The 18,434-nt window shown below is 45.7% G+C and overlaps 2 protein-coding genes across 3 annotated transcripts in view; both read right to left on the bottom strand.

The window, feature by feature from the left end:
- uvrag (UV radiation resistance associated gene) overlaps window positions 1-9,329 on the bottom strand; it is a 73,768-nt gene extending 64,439 nt beyond the window's left edge. The window contains 7 exon segments of the mRNA XM_062485585.1: window positions 3,841-3,926; window positions 4,050-4,124; window positions 4,325-4,425; window positions 4,428-4,485; window positions 6,091-6,125; window positions 6,734-6,851; window positions 9,026-9,329. Of these exon segments, the coding sequence (XP_062341569.1) occupies window positions 3,841-3,926; window positions 4,050-4,124; window positions 4,325-4,425; window positions 4,428-4,485; window positions 6,091-6,125; window positions 6,734-6,851; window positions 9,026-9,130 (578 nt within the window). The 5' untranslated portion in view covers window positions 9,131-9,329.
- Window positions 9,330-10,339: 1,010 nt separating this feature from the next.
- On the bottom strand, window positions 10,340-17,620 carry dgat2 (diacylglycerol O-acyltransferase 2). Of its 2 annotated transcripts, none has more exons than XM_062485309.1 (8): window positions 17,316-17,620; window positions 16,206-16,334; window positions 15,799-15,906; window positions 15,626-15,696; window positions 13,480-13,684; window positions 12,987-13,161; window positions 12,083-12,285; window positions 10,340-11,712 (listed from the first exon to the last, which is right to left on the bottom strand). In XM_062485309.1, exons 1-8 carry the CDS (start codon window positions 17,353-17,355, stop codon window positions 11,558-11,560), a joined length of 1,086 nt encoding a protein of 361 aa, XP_062341293.1. In that variant the 5' UTR covers window positions 17,356-17,620; the 3' UTR covers window positions 10,340-11,557. The 2 variants fall into 2 exon arrangements, with proteins under 2 accessions (XP_062341293.1, XP_062341294.1); XM_062485310.1 differs by lacking the exon at window positions 17,316-17,620 and adding an exon at window positions 16,869-17,091.
- Between the last annotated feature and the right edge of the window lie 814 nt (window positions 17,621-18,434).

Below are 18,434 nucleotides of genomic sequence, written 5' to 3'. Positions count from 1 at the left end.
AACGAGTGAAACAATTTAAAAAAATCTCAACCCAGCAGCAAAAAACAGCCCCAAACGACGCAGCGTAAATTAAAAGAATCAGGAAACCACAGCCGAACATCGTGGTTTAAAGGAGCAACATTATGACAGACGACGTAGTAACGAACGCACGAGCCAAGGAGTGGGGTAAGGCCTAGTCATGTTTAGGATTGCGATTTAGGAAGGACGCACATGCTCCATCAATGTGGGAGATTAAGGCAGACGGTGGGGGCTCGCCGCTCGCCAGCAGCCCCCACAGAGACGGGGGCGGGCCGAGTCAGAGTCTCTACACAGTTGTGGGGAAGAACAGGCCCCGAGTGGAGTCTGGGCCCTGCTGAGAAACAAATCAAACAGGCTGGCGTCCCGGCTACGCACTCCCATTCAGAGTGACGTGACCGCCGCCCCCCCCCCCCACCACCACCACCAAAAAAAAACAGGACGTACTGGATCCATTCTGCTTCGTCTCGTTAGATGTAGTGTTTAGGACAAGCAGGAAAGGCTTTCTCTAACTGCTTCTCGGCTTAGTGGGGAATTAAAGGCTTAGAACCAAAAAGAATGATTCCAGGAGCATGGAACAAAGGTCCACAGATGTTTTGATGCTGCCCCGGAATACTGCAGAGGTGCTTGAGAACAAGAACAGAATATCCACATTTATACGGGCCTGGCAATTTAGGGCTTAAGGACCCGACTGTACTCTGGAGTCTGGCTGTGGCTGGTCCAGGGTCTGGTCTCCGGGCTGGCCTACGCCCGTCGTTTAAACAGATCTTCCAACCACTTCCTGTGGTGGAGGGCCGCGGCGTTGCGCCCTGTCGCCAGGCGACCTAGCGTCCCACAGGAAGGGCTTATCGCCTCAGTCTCCACAGACACGGGGCAGACCACTCTCAGGCCCGGCAACGCAGCACCCCGCTTCTGTCCACAAGCACGGACGCAAGCGAGCGTAAGTGGCACGTAAGACGAACAAGCGGGGGGCAGAGGTTGCGGTACAATCATTTTAACAAAGTTGGGAAAGACTTCTGAACTAATTCACTCGACTGCATGTGCAAAGACAGATGTGTATCGGAGGGGCACTATTAGAATCGTTTCTGCCTCTGTCAGCCAATGTACACACGGCCTGTGTTGACATTAAATCCATTACTCAAAGTCCAAAAGGGAATATGATTTACTTATGCTCTTAAAGACTGTGAATGAGGTTCCTGGAGCTACTGGAGTGCATCCATTTCCAGGGCACTTGAGACCAATGTTCAACAACACGTTATGGTGCCGCAAACACCCAAATTAGGCCTCCGACCAAGACAAACTCCAAAGAGGAAACTAGAAAAGTCTGCAGACAGACCTTCAACCCAACCGGTGGACACTGTCCCTCTCTGCGACCATCATCCAACCTCAGCTACAGCTGATCCGATCAGGTCTTCCCCTTTTCCCTGATTGCAGGTCTCCACTGGTAGAGAGGCCAGCACCTGCAGTCAGCACAGATCTGGGATCGGATGACCTGAGCCTTATTAGAACGCTGACCATACCTTTGGATGACCCACAGCTCAAAACCAGATCTCAAAAGGTTAGGACGTCGAGCCTACGTCTAGGCTCGACATCTCCACCCCGTTTTCACACGCGCCGCTCAAGGAGACGTCTTCTGCTTGCCCCAATAGCGGACCTGTCGACCTGACCAATCAAGAACCTGAAGAGGAGAGGGTGAACCCAGGAATTTCTGTCGCAGTCTAGGTGTCCCCTCACAGATAGTCAAGAGAGAGAGAGAGAGAGAGAGAGAGAGAGAGAAAAAAGAGAGAGAGAGAGAGAGAGAGAGAGAGAGAGAGAGAGAGAGAGAGAGAGAGAGAGAGAGAGAGAGAGAGAGAGAGAGAGAGAGAGAGAGAGAGAGAGAGAGAGAGAGCGCAGGATAGGGTGCATAAGGGAAAGAGAGAGCATGAGACAGTGAGAGAGTAAAGGAGAGAGAGAGAAAGCAGGAGAGGGCGCATGAGAAAAAGAGAGAGAGAGCGGCAACTGAGATTTTCCTGTGTGACCCCATCTCACAGCCCTGGAAGAGAAAGGGTGCTGCTCAGGGCCTGTATCGGACAGAGATCCAGAACAAGTCTGGGATGCATTTAAAATTCAACACAGCACATCACTCCAATGCTCCAATTACAATGACAAATTACTGTATATTTCCAACAAATGTTTGCGGGGGGGAAAAAAATCGAAAAAAAAAATGCATACTGTATAAAGTGTTCTTGGCCATTTCCTCCAGCCCCAAATAATACAGTTAAGGTGCACAGCTAATCCAGTGCTGAGTGTATCATTATCAGCTGGGAAAGCACAATCCAAGAATCCAGACAATGTAATGTTTCAACATGTAGACAGTGTAGTCAGAACTGAGGCCAGGTCACAGAGGTTGAACATTCTATAGAATCCTTTACCATGAGGGGTGGAGGTGGAGGGGTGGGGGAGTGGGGAGGGGGGAGTGGGACCCTGACGGGGGTGTGCATCTGATGAATCACTCTGAGGCACTGGCCCAGAAGACATGAGCACACCGTGGCCTGAAGCCAAGATACTATCCAGAGACTGGGGGGGGGGGGGGGGGGGGAAGAGAGAGAGAGAGAGAGAGAGAGAGAGAGAGAGAGAGAGAGGTCAGCAAGGAGAAGAGACAGAAAGGGGAAGAGACAGAAAGGGGTTAGGAGGAGACAGAATCCTATGCCATAACAGGGGCCAAACATAACCCCTCCACCAATCCACCCCTCTAGCCCCCCATCCCCTCCAGTCCTCCCCAGGCAACCTCAGGGAAGCTGGGGATCAATGGAGCTGCCTAGAATTCCGGCGAGCCCCACAGGGGACCAGAGGGAGGAGGAACCATGTAAGGAACAACAGCAGGCCCCATAAAGCTGGATGATTCAACCTGGGATGTCCCTCGGCGGGACGTAGAGGGGCCATTTTCTGCTCGCACACAAACTGAAAAACACAAGAGGCGTTGGAGCCCAGGGAGAAGGGGGCAGCTGCAGACACACCGAGAGAGGAAGGTGGACGGTGGAGGAAGGTGGTTTTAAATACCTTCTATACAGCACTGAGAGGAAAGGCTATGGGACTTGGCAGTGGTTGTTGTACCAACAGTGCAAAACTTTTATTTGTTGATGTTTTTTTGGTTTTTTTGTTGTTAAAAGTTGTAATTGTGGAGGAAGGGTGGATGTTAATCATGGGTTCCCTAGGGGAAGCCCTGCTGGTGCTATAGATAGGGTTTACGGCTCACTACACTCAAATATAGAGCAACAGCGCTGTATTATGTAAACATGAGTCTTAATTGAAACTCTCCCAAGAAGACTTTGATAAAAAGTACGTCCAATGCGAATGTCTGCCGCCCCCTTGTGGTATATAACAGTAGGACAGGCCATTAATCTTTAATATCATCAGAGCAGTTAATTCTAATGGAATTCTCCATCTGTGGATTACACAGCTGGCCAATGATGACAGGGTGCTTTTATTTTACTAACTTGATTAGAGCTTTCCATATGTATGTGCTTTCATGTCCAAGTAAAACACTACAGACTGTATTGTTGGCAGCTCTATATAACTTGAGAGCAAAAGCAGATTCATGGTAGAGCTGCAGTTGTATAGTTAGCTGTTTAACAGTGCCATCTACTGGACAAGATGGGAACCATATCTTTTAAAATGTATTTGGCGTGATACTGAGGAAAGGCCTGAGTGTGTGTGTGTGTGTGTGTGTGTGTGTGTGTGTGTGTGTGTGTGTGTGTGTGTGTGTGTGTGTGTGTGTGTGTTCCTGTGTGTGTGTGTGTGTGTGTGTGTGCGTGCGTGCGTGCGTGCGTGCGTGCGTAGTCTCACCTGAGGAGAGAGAAGACACTGTAGGAGTTTCTGACAGAACTCTGGTCCACCTGAAGCAAACTATTCTTCTTCCTTTCAGAGTTGTCCTGTGAACAAGGACATTTTACACCAGGAAGGAGAGAGACAGAGAGAGTAGAGCCAAGGTCACTGAATTATACGTTGCTATTTTGCTCCGCAGACTATTCCAGGACACCGACAAAATGCAGTACCTTCTGATCAAAGTCAGCTGCATAGTAACCATCGTTCAATCCAAAAATAATCTCATTCGGGTTCCTGGAGCGGATCTGTAAGAAGACAAAGAGGAGGTGTCACTGGGAACCACCACGTCAGAACAGGGCCTTCATAACAGAGAGGAGGTGTGTCACTGGGAACCACCACGTCAGAACAGGGCCTTCATAACAGAAAGGAGGTGTGTCACTGGGAACCACCACGTCAGAACAGGGCCTTCATAACAGAGGACGCGGCAGCGCGCGGCGTGTCTGACCTGCTGTCCTGCGTATCGGAGGCCGTCCAGGTTGACCTTCCACTCGATGAGGAGCTGGTACTGCTGCTCTCGGCCGCCCCAGATCCTCACCACGAAGCAGACACGGACGTGTCCAGGAGGTCCGGCAGCATGCCGAAGTCCAGACTCCGCCATGTTGGATTCTGCCGGGGGGGGGGGGGGGGAGAACACAGACAAGAAATAAATCGCATTGCATGAACAGGCAGGGACACTGGGATTGGAAACTTCATCTGACAGTTGGCCCCCGAAGCTTGAACTTGAATTGAGGCACTCTGGCACAATAGCAGGCTTTCAGTGAAGGGCCTGGGGATGGGGAGGGGCGAGGTCAACCAGGCTGCGATGATGTCATTTAACAACCGCCACGTGACGTCACAATGTGGACACGTTCAACCTTAATATCCACAAGGACCTTCCCGGAACCCTTGGGTAACACCAAGCACTCCAGTTTCATAGACTGAACTCCCTTAACTCCATAAAATGTCGTAATTTGCAGATCCATCTGTGTCAGGGAGCACAACAAAAGTTTCCATCATTTAAAGTCTCCTTTGGTTTCCTGGTAAAAAAGAATATACTGAACTGATAATCTCTTGTTTTTGGATGGAGCCAGACGTACAGCAAAAATTGCGGCCAAAGCGGTGTGCGTGTGCATATGTCTGTGTTTGGCAGGAGGAGGAGGAGAGCACAACTTCTCATAAAAAAAAACAGGAAGAACAATCGACAATAGGGAAACCGACAGAACACTCGATAGCAAAGGTCACTGGTGAGGAATGCTGACGTTGTCAACGTTATCATATTCACACACGCTTTCTTGGGGGGGGGGGGGGGGGGAGGGGGGTCATCTGCAGTGCATTAGCGCCTGCTGCCCCGGGCAAGACACAGGAAAGGTAAACTGGGAAGGAAAACGCCAAGGCCAGCTCCTCGGTCTGGGCTTGGCCTGATAGCATTGCGCTGTTGTACTTGGCTGCATTCAGACAGAATCGAGCAGCAAGCTGCCGTTGGTGCATGTGGCCTGGCAGGGACAGGGAGGGCTAGTACTGTACTAGAACTATACTGGAGCCAGTCTCCTCCGGGCAAGCAGGACGGGCTCATGACCCACCTGGTGACCCAGGAAGCTACGAGAGCGAGGAAGCAGGTCTGATGCTACAGCCGTGTCAGCTGAGGGGAGGCGTTCCTCAGCACTGACAGAGAGAGACAGCTGCCGGTCTCTCTGCTGCAGCGGCTTTTAGTCAGACAAGACAGGAGGTCCAACCGAAGCCTTATGTGAAGGCACGGTGTGTCCTAAGTGCTCCTGGGTTCCTAGTGGCTTCAAATATTCATGCTCGGGACGGGTACACAACTGGGAATCTAGCAGGGAGGATACAGAGAGTGTGTGTGAAGAGTTGACACGTCCAGAGCCGTTGTTAAGAGATTAGAGGAACGTGGGAGGCAGCTCTCTGTGCGTGTGGACGGCTACCGCAGCTGGCAGGAATCACAGTCTTTTACACCTCGCTGGAGAATGTGACACACTGTTAACACAGTAACTGTCTGAGTGACTGGGTCTGCAACGTCACCAGGGTAAGTGTTGGTGGGAAAAACCAGGGGTCATCACGGGGTCACGTAATCCGAGGTACACCGAGACCCTAATGTCTCCATGATCTAAGCACTTTGGCTCGTCATTTTGGAATTGATTAACTAATTACACAAAGTCGGACCTCAACAAAATGAATGCCTGGACGCAGAACAGAACACTGTCAGATTGTGACACTCACCAGTGAATCCTGGATGACTTCGCTCTTGTAAAAGCCTGCAAAGACAGGACAATGGAAACATTAGAGAAGTGAAACGGCCCAGTGCAGACCAATTATTTTGGGAACACATTTACAAGCTCAAAATGAAAGAGGTCTTGGGTCATCAACTACTGTACAATAAACTCCCCCCAAGGTGGGGTTTTGCTTGAACTTACTCAAACCAAAAATGAGAGAGATGCTTGTCTGACGGAGCATCGAAAGCAGGGGGCTTCACCCCTACCCCCCCCCCCCCACCCCCCCAAGCCAAGCAGCTTTGCTTTTCATGACAGTGTAGAAAGGTGCTTACAACTCCTTTATGTCTCTGCTGAAAGGGCTCTTCTCTTCCTGCTCCGGATATTATGACAAAAACATATTACAGCTGGATCAGAGGCCAGTAACCAGGACCGGCATGTGGTTGTACCCTCAAAACCTACGATATGACAACCAACACCAACATCCAATACTACAAAATCACTCCAGATGTGAATGCATGTCAGGTGAAGTGATTGAGATCACATTGCTGAATTGAGTCTTCAGATTTAAGAAAGAGGGGGGGCTGTTGATCGTGCTAAAAAGGAAGTGACCTGGATGGTCGAGCGGAACAAAAGAGGAAGTGAACTTGCACCTCTGGATATCCGGTCCTCCAGAGAGAGATGGAGGGTGAAGTACGTGTCCAGCAGAGGAGAACCAATCCTATTCACGATGTTTCGGGCAGCGATGCTTCGGAGATGACGTAACCGCCTCTGTGATGGGAGAGAGAGAGAGGAAGTTAAACTGGAGAGTAAGAGAAATAGAGTGCAGGGGCTATGGACTGGAGGGTAGGGGGGGGGCAGGTGGTCAGTGCCACAGAGTCGTTAATGTCATACTGTCGGAAAAAGAACAGCGGTACAACTATAACAAATTAGCCCACACTCACATTCTAGCCATCTACTCCACATTTGCCACAGTTCCATGAGCATCTTTTGAACAGTGAGATAAGCCATACTGTACCATCTGAGCAGTGAGACAAGTAGTCTTTGTAGCCTACAGTACACCAACGAGGACTCTTCTATGAAACGCGCTCCAATCCTCCAAAAGAACATGACATCACCGTTGTTGGATATTAGTCAAAGGTCCGCCCTACAAATTACTTGACCAAGTAATGCCTCATGCCTGATAAATAGCCTGCTGGGGGAGGGAAAGGGAGGGAACTGAGGGAAAGGCTGCATCAGCCCTACTCCATCTGACCCTCTTCCCGGAGAACAGGCGGACTTGGGCGAGATTGTGACAGTCAAACAATGGTTCCAAGACAGCCTAGCGCCTCAGCCGGGGGGGGGGGGGGGGGGGGGGGGGGGGGGGGCATGAGACCCGTGAAAAGAGCAGGGCCATTCACCAGGGTTCCCCCCCCCCCGCCCCCACTCTCCGGCCCAGCAGAGTCATAGCAGGAAGTCCAGGACGTCTACAGAGTGGACGAGCCAGTCAGGCAGGCAGGCATGCAGGTCCTCACCTGATCTAGCCCACATTCTTCAGCTCCAGCAGCAGACTGAGCTGCCACCGCCACAGGCATATTAGGGCTAAATCTAAGTCATGGGGTTATATGCCCTATAAGATTAAGAGCCGCAGAAACAAAAACTTGATTTTGTTCAACCAGGGGGCTTCCCCCCCCCCCCCCCCCCCCCCCCCCCCCCCCCCCGCCCCCTTCAAAAATGTAATTTCTGAAAAGAGTTAATTTGGACCATGGCTGAGAAGAGGGATTGGGAGGGGGGGTCCAGAGAGAGACCATTAGACAGAGGGAGACAGTGTGAGAAAGAGGGTGAGAGAAAGTGGAAGGCGAGAGCCTTGTACCACTAGCAGTGCTAGTGGTCACCATTACACTAATGTAACATGTTAGAATGGTCAACAACAAAAAAAACTAGTCCTTCTCATGTTCCAATGGACTTTTCGTTTGGTCAGAGGTCACATGTGGTCACATGCTCCCCATACGTGGTAATCTATGACCTAGTGGTCTCATTCACTTTTCAGCCAACTCAACCTTAGCATCGGATACTAGTCCCATTCTCTGCAACTGTACAGTCCTTAGAATGTTAAAGGCACCTTGTAAAAGCACCCGTATGATACCTGTAAATTGCTCAGATCGGGCTAGTGAGTTGGTATCAGTAACTGTGTGAGAGAATAAATATTATACAGAAAGAATGAATGAATGAAATATGAGTGGATACTGTATGCTACAGCTGCAATGGAAATCAAATTCAAAGGAAGGCAAACACAAACTGCAATATATTTGCAGAGCTTTAAGGAATGAATGCCATGGCTTTCTACCGGTATCTATTATGCATAAAGCATATAGTTCCATTTGTGAGTCAGGTTTTAACGTTGGGTTAGTTTTTGTAGTAAAAATGGTGGTTGTCACTATGTTAGCTCTTAGAAAGGTGTGCTTAAAAAGACAGCCTGGGCCTTCTGTGTTTGTTAGCTTATTACGTCGACCCCGTGACAGTCTTGCGTTTATTCTGGTGCTCGTTGATCTGGCTTGTTGCAAGAAAGCTTCTGTATGTATATCTACTGTAGGCTAAATGTCATCCTTTCGTTGCTAAAAATGCGATAGCAATATCTGCAAGTTAGCTATTAAACTACGTGGCTATACTGAAACAGTGATGGCAATTAGTGATGAGGAGAATGTTTTTTGTTCTTTGCTTTAAGTTAAGTTATCTGACTTCCAAGGCTTAGAGTTAGTCGGCTAGCAGTGCTAGTATAACACTAGCCATTTCAGCTAACCGTGCCATAACTCTAGCTTGGTGAGTTAGCTAGTCATGCAATGTAGGCCTGCAATGTTAACTTCACTGTAGCATTGTAATTTTGCAAAGACAGCAATAACATTCGTTTTTCTATTAACGTGCGTACTGCAAATACTCAAATATTACGTTTGAATGCACGTCCTTACCTGCTGAGAGGTGAGTTCTACGTGCAAAGCTCGTGAAGATGAAGATCCAGAGTTTGTGACAGAAGCAGCGGGGACAGCGAGATCCCGACCGGTGATGGAGTTCATCCTATTGGCACCCGGGGCGTTCGCTTCATTCAACAAAATATCCCATCACCAACATCCAGAAACCTACGGTCGTATATATGTATATGCACTCATTAATAGGGAAAGGTGTTCCGACGAAATATACCACTAAACACTCCAGTTAACTAGTTGCTGTCAGACACCTTGCGACATAAACAAAGTATGGAAAGGAAATCCTCCTTTTTCATAGACGGACCCCGGAAGATTTCTGATTGGCCAAAAGTGGTTGCCAGTCTAATATAGGCGTTACCTTTTAGTCAACGACAACGTCTCCATTTGTCCAATTTAATGCCAATCATTTGAAAAGGGTCGGTTGTTCTTGAAAAGTGCTCCAATTGAACATGGATAAGTTACCCGAATTGTGTGATAGCGTTACCTGCTGGTAACGTTGCAAACAGCATTGAGATCCAAATCACATTTTGTGAAATATAAATTTAATTTGCATATTTTATTTAATGTACATTAAAAGTTGTGTGGCTGGTTGTGTTAAGTGACTCATTCAGGTTATTTGTTTTCATTTGTAATTGAAAAGCACCCAAAATAGAAATGTTTCTTTAGTCAACTCTGACACTGGACCATCTTCAGCCATCTCCCTTGAGCAGTCTCTGTCTCTGTATGGTAGACAATTTATTAGAGGTAAAATTACTCAAGGGGCAGCACTGTATGAACAGCAATCCCTAATCTCAAACGTAAAGTAGCTTGTTGTAGGCTCAGTCAGGGGCTCTAAACCAATGACACTGTAATAGGCGAAGTGTGCATATTCTGCAGTGACTGTGTTGGTCACATACAGGAATCCAACGGGATTTGACTGTTCACGTTTTCTATATCAGTACTTATTAAATACGTAAATAGCTTTTTATCCACCTCATCTCTTGGATGATTGAGTATTGAGGATTGAATTTACATTGAGGTTGTGAAAAATATGTTGAAGAGGAATTACCCAAATGTAGTTAGATGTATTATACGATTATGTGTAAAAAAGGAAACAATTAACTATGTACATGTTTTATTCTCAAAATATACAAAACATTGAATTTAAATAGCCAGATTGTGATGAACCATTCACAACATAAAGGCTGTGCTGTGTTTATTGCTATATGTATTGCACATTAATCAGACTGAGCTGTACAATGGTTTTTGCAAGTCACAAAGGTGAAGCCAGATGAAACTGTATTTCAGAGGATACTGCCATTAGTTTGTGCCATCATTTTATTTTCATGACAGTGTTAGATAGACTTTGTTTGGCATGACATACCAATGCTAGTTCCCTGCTTGATTTTCATAACATTCTTGTAAGGCAAGACAAACACCTGACATCTTTACACATTTGCCAACAACAGATGTCTTCACATACAGCACATTATTTCTGATCCCTTGCTTTTCATCATTTTCTCCTTCATCAACCGTTCATCCTCAAAAAAGACCAACAGTACCCTGGGGTACAGGCCTCAGGTCTTGCCTGATCATCGTAATCTTAACCTCCACAGTATTTAGTCATCTCCTCTGGGGCTAATGTACTGCTGAACCTCAAGGCACACGTCAAGACCTTTAGTGTCTGGAAAGTAATTTGGGTTAAATGACAACGTCACAGCACAAATATTGTATTTTTCATTGTCCTGCATTTCTTTTACCAAGAACATTCAAAAGAAGATTCTGGTTTATAAGGCATCTTAAGGGTCAATACCTCAGCAAGTCATCACATATACAAAAAGTGCATTGATCATTTTCAATGGGAAGACAAAAAGTACAAATTTCCATAAGGTGAGGCCTTCTTGCACAAAACACAATTAATACTTAATGGCACCAATCAAATATATACACATGCATTCCCCAACATATGCAAAGCCTTATTTGATTGAACAGAATTCTTCATTTTCATGTTCCAGCAGAATCCACATGGGTGAGGGGTGGGGCTAGAGGTCAATGACCAACAGATCTTTGGCTTAATCAACCAGTGTTGACCCATTAGTAAACCAATACCTTACAATTGCATTGTTTGTGCATATAGCAAAGAGAATAGTCTAGGTATGGACAATTCCATAAGAGGAAAATCCTTGCTACTTGTTCAATGCATAGTTTTACCTTGTAGCACCATCTAGAGGATGGTCTGCACCTGACTGTGGGAGATTTCTTTACATCCCGTTCTCTACTGTCATGAAAAATAACTATGGCCTTTAGGTTGATAGCACCTTGCCATAACCAACTTCAAAGACTTTAACACCACCTAATCCTGCCTTTAACAGAGGACAAAGACTCTAAGCACAAGAGGCTGCTGAAAAAGTGTTTTTACAAAAACATTAGTGTGTACAGATTCAAGTTCAATAACGTATCAGAGCCAGGCACAAGAGCAGAGGCGGTTCTGAAGTAGCTGTCACAGGTCACAGGTCAGAGGGTCCCAGAGAATCTCTCTCATTGGATGTGCAGCATGTCAGTCTCCTTCAGGCCAAAGCGGGTCTTATGCTTGTCAAAGAGGGTGCAGAGGGACCGGATGTACATGGCATGATACAGATCCACCATATCCTGGGTCGGCTCCTCCACCTTCGGCACTGTGACTGGCTCACCAACTGAAAAATAAATATATGCACGTGCGTGTTGGTGGTACATCAGAAGTTGAGAACCAGAATGTTAAACATTAATAAGTACTGGATATTGGCTGGGGTAAATATTGACTGTGGATGGTCCTGCTAACAAAGATGAACAGGAACAAGTCCTTGAACAACTTGCTGATACTGATTGTGAAATCACTGCACTCAAAGACTAACACAATAAATTCCAAATATACATATATAATTAAATACAGCTAAAGTGAAATACATATATGTAAGGTTACTTAAATTCTGACAATGCATTATTAATGAAAGATATAGTCCAATAATTCTTATTTATGATCCCCTCCACTAATTTAACCCCAAAGAAATAAGGAGCTTTTCTAACCGATGGTGATGATGGGCTTGCTGTAAGGCACGAAGCCCCAGCTGTCTGAGGAGAAGAGACCACAGCCATGAAACAGACAGGGGGCAAAGCCCAGCAGCTTCTGCAGCCTCCTCTGAGCCCACCTGCACCAGGTCCCCTCCTCGAAAATCACCTGCTTGTACACATCATTCTCTCCAAAGGAGTACACCGGCACCAGGTCGGATCTGAAGGAATCAACAGGGCATCATTAGCCTCTTCATGTCACTCACAGGGTTAGATGAGTTAACTACTGTGTACGCCAGTCACTGTAGTTTACACTCAGACATGGTTTTTGAAAACAAATGGTGACAACTCCGTTAGAATACTGTGCAACGTTATGTATATGCTGTTATCCAACGTGTTATGTATGAGGGTCTACATAACAGCATTATTATATTTATTTAACAAAAATCCTAGCCTCTTTAGACAAGGTACAACCAAGGAATCTGTAATCCATGACTAGACGATTTATTTCTGAAGTAGGTTTGTTTGGTTTAGCGGAGCCAAGCCAACCTTGAGTGTTTGTGTGCTGCACAGGGAATTCCAATGCTAGATCCCAGATTTTGCTGCTGTTAAATCCTATCCAGTCTCTTGGCCTTTGTTGTGTTATTTGTGTGTTTATTTTAGCAACAAGCCACCTGTACCAATCCCCACGTGTAATCAGGATTTGCCAAAACGTTATATTCACCATTTTGTGCCCATTTGTGAGTCATGGATCTTTGTAATGCGAGTCAGCAGTTCAGCCTTTGTTGTCATATCCCCATGTTCTTGGATTAGCTTTAGCTCTGCTTTAGGAGGTGTGTGTGTGTGTGTGTGTGTGTGTGTGTGTGTGTGTGTGTGTGTGTGTGTGTGTGTGTGTGTGTGTATGTATGTATGCTAATCTCACCCTTTCTGAAGGGCCAGTTTCACAAAGCCCTTTCGGTTCTTCAGCGTGACCGTATTCAGGCCGGGCCTGCACTCCAGGGACTCGGCCGCCCCCCCGACTACGATGACCACTGCATTTCCAGTGCCATTCCGGGAGAGGAGGTAGTCGATGGAGTTTTTGTTCACTGGGCAGATGCCTGGGGTGGGACGTTACGATGATTTAACACAGTGCTCAAACAAACATCCATCAAGTACTCTACCAGTGGCAACATGGCAGTTCAAAAAGCAATTTGGCCACTGAATTTTGTACCTTCATAAGAATACTGAGAATTGCAAATTCAGCAAAAGCGGCATCAGCGAATATAATCCGAGAGAGACGGGGAGTATGTTTGAGCTGAGCAACAGGACAAAGCTCAGTTCTCCAAGATAACAGTTGTGCTGTATCTGCATTTGGGTTATCAACAGTGCAGAGGACAGACGCCTCCACACAGGGCAGAAACCCTCAACCTGCTCACCTCCAGACATCAGATAGTCTCTCAGCACCGGCAAACGGAAGTTTCCGGCCAGAGTGGCCAGTGAGGGCTTTATGCCTGGGAACTTCTTGGAGAAACCGGTGGCCTCAGTCCCAAAGTTACAGAAGGCACCAAAACAGAAAATGCCGTGGGGGTGGTAGCCAAATACGTAGTTACGGCTGGGCAGAAGGTCGTGGGTCTTTATGAGCTGAAAAGTACAAAGACAAAAGAGGGTGTGTGAATACTTTAATTCAGTAAACAAACACAAAAAGGTAGAAGGCCCATGAGTTGAAGAAACTCAGTTTATAAAAACCAACGGTTGATAATACGTTTTCCTGCTCATTCTCCAATTTGTGAGGTCAATTCACAATCCACACAAGAACTAACAGACATTTGAAGGTGATGAATGTCCGGCAGCGAAGAGAAGAAGCAAGGATGTCAGCCTGACAAGCTTCTGGAAGTGTCTTAGGACAGTAGCCATGTATTCTGGTGCAGTGCATTTAGCTGAAGCCCCGTATATGGAAAGAACTGTATATCAATTTAGCCCTGATTTGACCTACTTCTAATCTTCATGCCCAGGTACAGCAATAAAAGTCATTGCCAATAAAGCTTTCTGTTCAATTGTTTATCTTGTTGCTTAAAGTTTTTTTTGTTTTTTTAAAGTTATCATATCAACGTTAATTTTTTATAGTTATATTTCAGTTTTATGTCATGGTGCCAGATGGTCAGTGAAGCGAGACCCCCAACGCCCCTCTTACAGAAGAAATTGAAAGGGCACAAAAAAAACATGTTTGGATCCAAACAGAGGTGTGTGCACAGGGTTCCCATAGAGGTTAGTCAAACAGGGCTGTTGCATAAGCACATTATCTGACACGAGATTTGCTGTAGGGCTGCTGCAGAGATGGCATGACGGATGTAAAGGGATCTACTGTCTGGTGATGGCAAGTAACGTTTTTCTAATTGTAAAATTCAGGAAGGAAGACGCAAGGAGAGCCTGTCCATTGGTCAACAGAATCTTTAGCCACACGTACACCTCTAATCAAATAAACCCATCTTTTTCAACGTTCACTGACAGATATTGAACCATAAAGTATGAAATGATCTCATCATGACACCCAGACAGACAGCTGTCAAACAATGCAAAAAAGCACAGAACAGAACAAAGTTCAAGTTCCAAAGACAGCAAGGTATTGCCCAGTGTTAATAATCATGACTCATTATTGATTATAAAGTTGGCTTTTCACCTTTATTCGAAACAAATGTGGAACAAGGCTCCTCGTATTTGCTTGTCAAGTGTTTTAGATGGGCTAAAAACTAATTTTTTCTGTAATTGTGATATTACAGTAAATGAGTCTGAAATCACAAACTTGGTAAGACCACAAAGGGTTAATATGGGCTAATTACTATTCTTTGGTATAAGGGGCCAACAAACAGTTGAGAAGGGAGAGAGAAGAGAAAAAAGCAGCATCCTGGTAATCGAAAAACGAAGAATCCCAAAACTGATTTAGGAGTGTGTTCATACTTTTAAACAAAATCAACTCTTGTAAACTGAGTCCATTTCATTAGCAAAAAATAAAATAGTGCATTTCAAATGTTTTATCAAGGTCATTGCTACAAATTCAGATAATGTCAATGGCTGTTTTTCCTACAGCATTACAGGACTGACACAATTAAAAAGGTTTCTTATTCAAGTGGAAGTACTAAACTGAAATAAATCATTATGGTGATTTCCTAAAAAGACAAAGTGTTTAGGCGGGAGGGAGCAACTGAGAGACTTCAAGTAAAATAAACAACTCATCAACTGCATTCTCTCCTATCAGGTAGACTGAAGTCTAACACTCAACCGACGTAATAATCAACAGGGAAAGGAACAGTCGAAAGCCAATCGATGACTGACTCCAATAACAGACAATCTTATCGCCCAGCAAGCCTGTGCTACTAGGACTCCGCAGCATAATCAATCAGTGTATTACTGATCGTTAACTTCATATCTGAGCAGCAAAAGGAGTACATTACATCATAGCTTTTTCCATAGGCCAAACAACAAGTACACGTACTGTTCTGAGAGATAACTATGTAAAATACAACAACCTTTCACATAATAGTACAACACTAATTCCCATACATTCAAGGGCAGAAAAACACCTACCCTGATTGGAAAGTAGTCTCTGAAGTAAGTCCACATGGTCCAGTTCCTCACCCAAGAGGACCTCCTGCCACCTGGGGGGAAAGGAAAGAAAGGTACCTCAGACTTGGATCATCAAAACCAAATAAGACCACCTCCTCCACCTCCACCACTGTGGAACATATGGGGAGACCTACCTTGTTTTGGAGTGTTCCAGTCAAATATGAGCCAGGCGGTATACATGGCAGCGATGACCCAGCAGTCTGTACAGAACATGTACATGAGCAGTACTGTGCAGGCAACACCTGGAGAGAGGGAAGGGTGTCAGGGATGAACATCTCAGTGACAGCATGGCAGCAGGTGACTTATGTCACATGGAAGAGACAACATTTGAGGCTGTCAACAACCTCCCCTTCACTGGAAATGCTATTCTGAGAACATAATGCCATACAAAGTGAGGAATAGAGAGAGAGGGAAGCTAACAGGCTTGACCTGCTTATTAGAATTACAGTATAGAAATAGACTTATGTATTTTAATATTAAGAAGCATGCATACATTCTCACACACACACACGCGCTCACACGCACACGCTCACACGCTCACCCAGGGCCAAGAAGGACAGGACCCACTGCAACACAGAGATGACTTGTAGATGTTTCTTCATCTTGGATCTGGAAGGCCAAGGAGCGGAGGGCAGGTCCTGCAGGGCTGAGAGAAGGCTGGTGCCGGTGCCTACAGGAGGGAGATCAGGGGAGGAGGGGGACAAACAACCTCTTAGAACATGACATTAGAAACATTTTTCACATGGATTAAAAGCAGTCAAGCCTTCGTGTTCAGTCCGTGAGCACAGTATGAAGATAATGAGTGTAGCGATTGGATTTCTGGATTATCCTCCTTTTTCTAAATACACATCAGCTGAGGCAGTTCCAAAGACAACTAAACAGATGAGACCTTAGGAGGTTATTCTGTAACCAATGAGGACCAGGGTCACTCACCAGCATGGCCCACTCACCAACTGATAAAAAAAAAAAAGAAAGCTACTTTTCCACTGCACAGCTACATGTGTTCCGTGAGTGTAATAGCAGAGATCAGGAGTGACTGAGGAGAACTAATGCTGCTCAGCCACACAATTCAGCCACCCCCGAGGAGAAGAGCCTCGCCACTGGATAACAGAGTCTAGTAATCCCATCTTTGAGGTCTGAAAATAACCTAAAGACTACCACTCTACCAGTGCAGGCAGGCAGTGATATCATACAGGACCAACACCTGCCTAAGGGTCCAGGTAACAGCCACTACAGCAGTGTTTCTGTCAGACTCTCACACTCTGGTCCCTGGTACTCCCTGGTTTCCTGTGGCCATCCAAACCAGACAGGTCTGCATTCTCCAGTACATTTGTATTTTAACAATTTAGCAGACATTTCTAACGAAATGACGCTACAGAGTGTCTAGCAAACCTGTTTTGCAAAACAAACCCCTGCCAAAACGTGGAAAAGTGCTTCTCTCTCCTGTACACATGGCTATACCAAAATAATGCCTTAGTTCAAATGTCCATACACAATAAATACTTTTCTTAATTGGTGTCGGTAGTCTTGGTTTCTCAAAGAATTAAACCATTAGGATTCGATTATTTTCAGGTGGATCCAATTAACACAATATCTACGGGGCAGAATAACAATTTCATACAGTGCGATTTAACGATGGTTTAGCGCTTACCTTTAAGGACACCGGAGTAGGCAGCAAGTAAGGTCTTCATAACTGAGGCTCTCTTAAACACAGATGACAAAACTCAGAATTACTTGTTGCAATGAAGTTGTTTCACTCTACAGCCCCTCTATCATGACTGCTTTCGACTGCAATGAAGTGACGAGCCGAGGAGACATTTAACCGGTACAGGGGAGGAGCCACTAACGAGTGCGCAACCAACGAGGTTTACAGATGTCCAAACTGATGTGCTAACTGATATGGTCCGCGGCGGGGAAAAACCAAGGGAGAACGGAAGTATTCTCTGGACTGCGGTGTGGTCGACCCTCTTGGGGTAGTGTATTTATCAGGTAGTCGACGGTCACGTGTGGCCTGTAACGGTCAATGTTCATGTTTTGACCATTCTAACCAACAAATTACATGAACACTGACCAAAGTAGGTTATGCCGTTTTGTTTAATCCCAAATGTGTGTCCAATCAACAGAGACTGTCACTAATACAGAGTTTTGTATAATAAACAGGCAGATTGAGGCATTAACATTTCGCCAAATTTGTGGTCAATCTGCATGTTGGCACTGGTTTAGCGGCATGCCCTTCCCTCCTCCTGTACTGTGCCTCCAGCTCCCATGCCCAGCCTGGCACGCATAGTAACCAGCCTCAGTAAGCTTTTATCAAGGTCAATCATTGATATAATACTGAGTGGAGATAATGAATAAACATGTCAAAACAGTCTTTAGACTTTATCCATGTGGCAACCCCCTGTTTTTAACTGTTGAAAAGGAGATTCCAGGTAATGGATGTATTCAGGAAAAACTGTCAATTTTGATTTATATTTGATAGTTTAGGTCAGTCTGCCCCCACCACTTTACACATAAAAATGAGTGAAATTGAAGTAAAACATTTGACCAAAAGGTTTTGTGCCTTTGTCTTCCTCATCCCTCGGCATGTTGTTTCAAAATGTCTCCCTGCATGTCTGACTGTCTCATGCTTTTGTTGCACTCTACCCTTTGCAATGAATGGAACTCCGAAAGGTTTGCAGGAACCTGCACGATATTGTTACACACAATTATTTTGATACATTGTTTCAATGAATTCTTAAGGGAAAAAAAGAAGAAAGATATCCGACGCTCC

The sequence above is a fragment of the Osmerus eperlanus genome, chromosome 19, assembly GCF_963692335.1.
Source record: "Osmerus eperlanus chromosome 19, fOsmEpe2.1, whole genome shotgun sequence".
In the NCBI taxonomy this organism is placed as follows: domain Eukaryota; kingdom Metazoa; phylum Chordata; class Actinopteri; order Osmeriformes; family Osmeridae; genus Osmerus; species Osmerus eperlanus.
Note: the sequence above shows the minus strand (reverse complement) of the source record. Positions and strands in the feature narration are given on the sequence as shown.

Coding starts and splice junctions, on each gene's coding strand:
- dgat2 (XM_062485309.1), bottom strand. CDS start 17,355: ATGAAGACCTTACTTGCTGCCTACTCCGGTGTCCTTAAAG. Junction 13,162..13,479: donor AGACTATCTGATGTCTGGAG/GTGAGCAGGTTG, acceptor GTCCCACCCCAG/GCATCTGCCCAGTGAACAAA. Junction 12,286..12,986: donor AAACTGGCCCTTCAGAAAGG/GTGAGATTAGCA, acceptor TGATTCCTTCAG/ATCCGACCTGGTGCCGGTGT.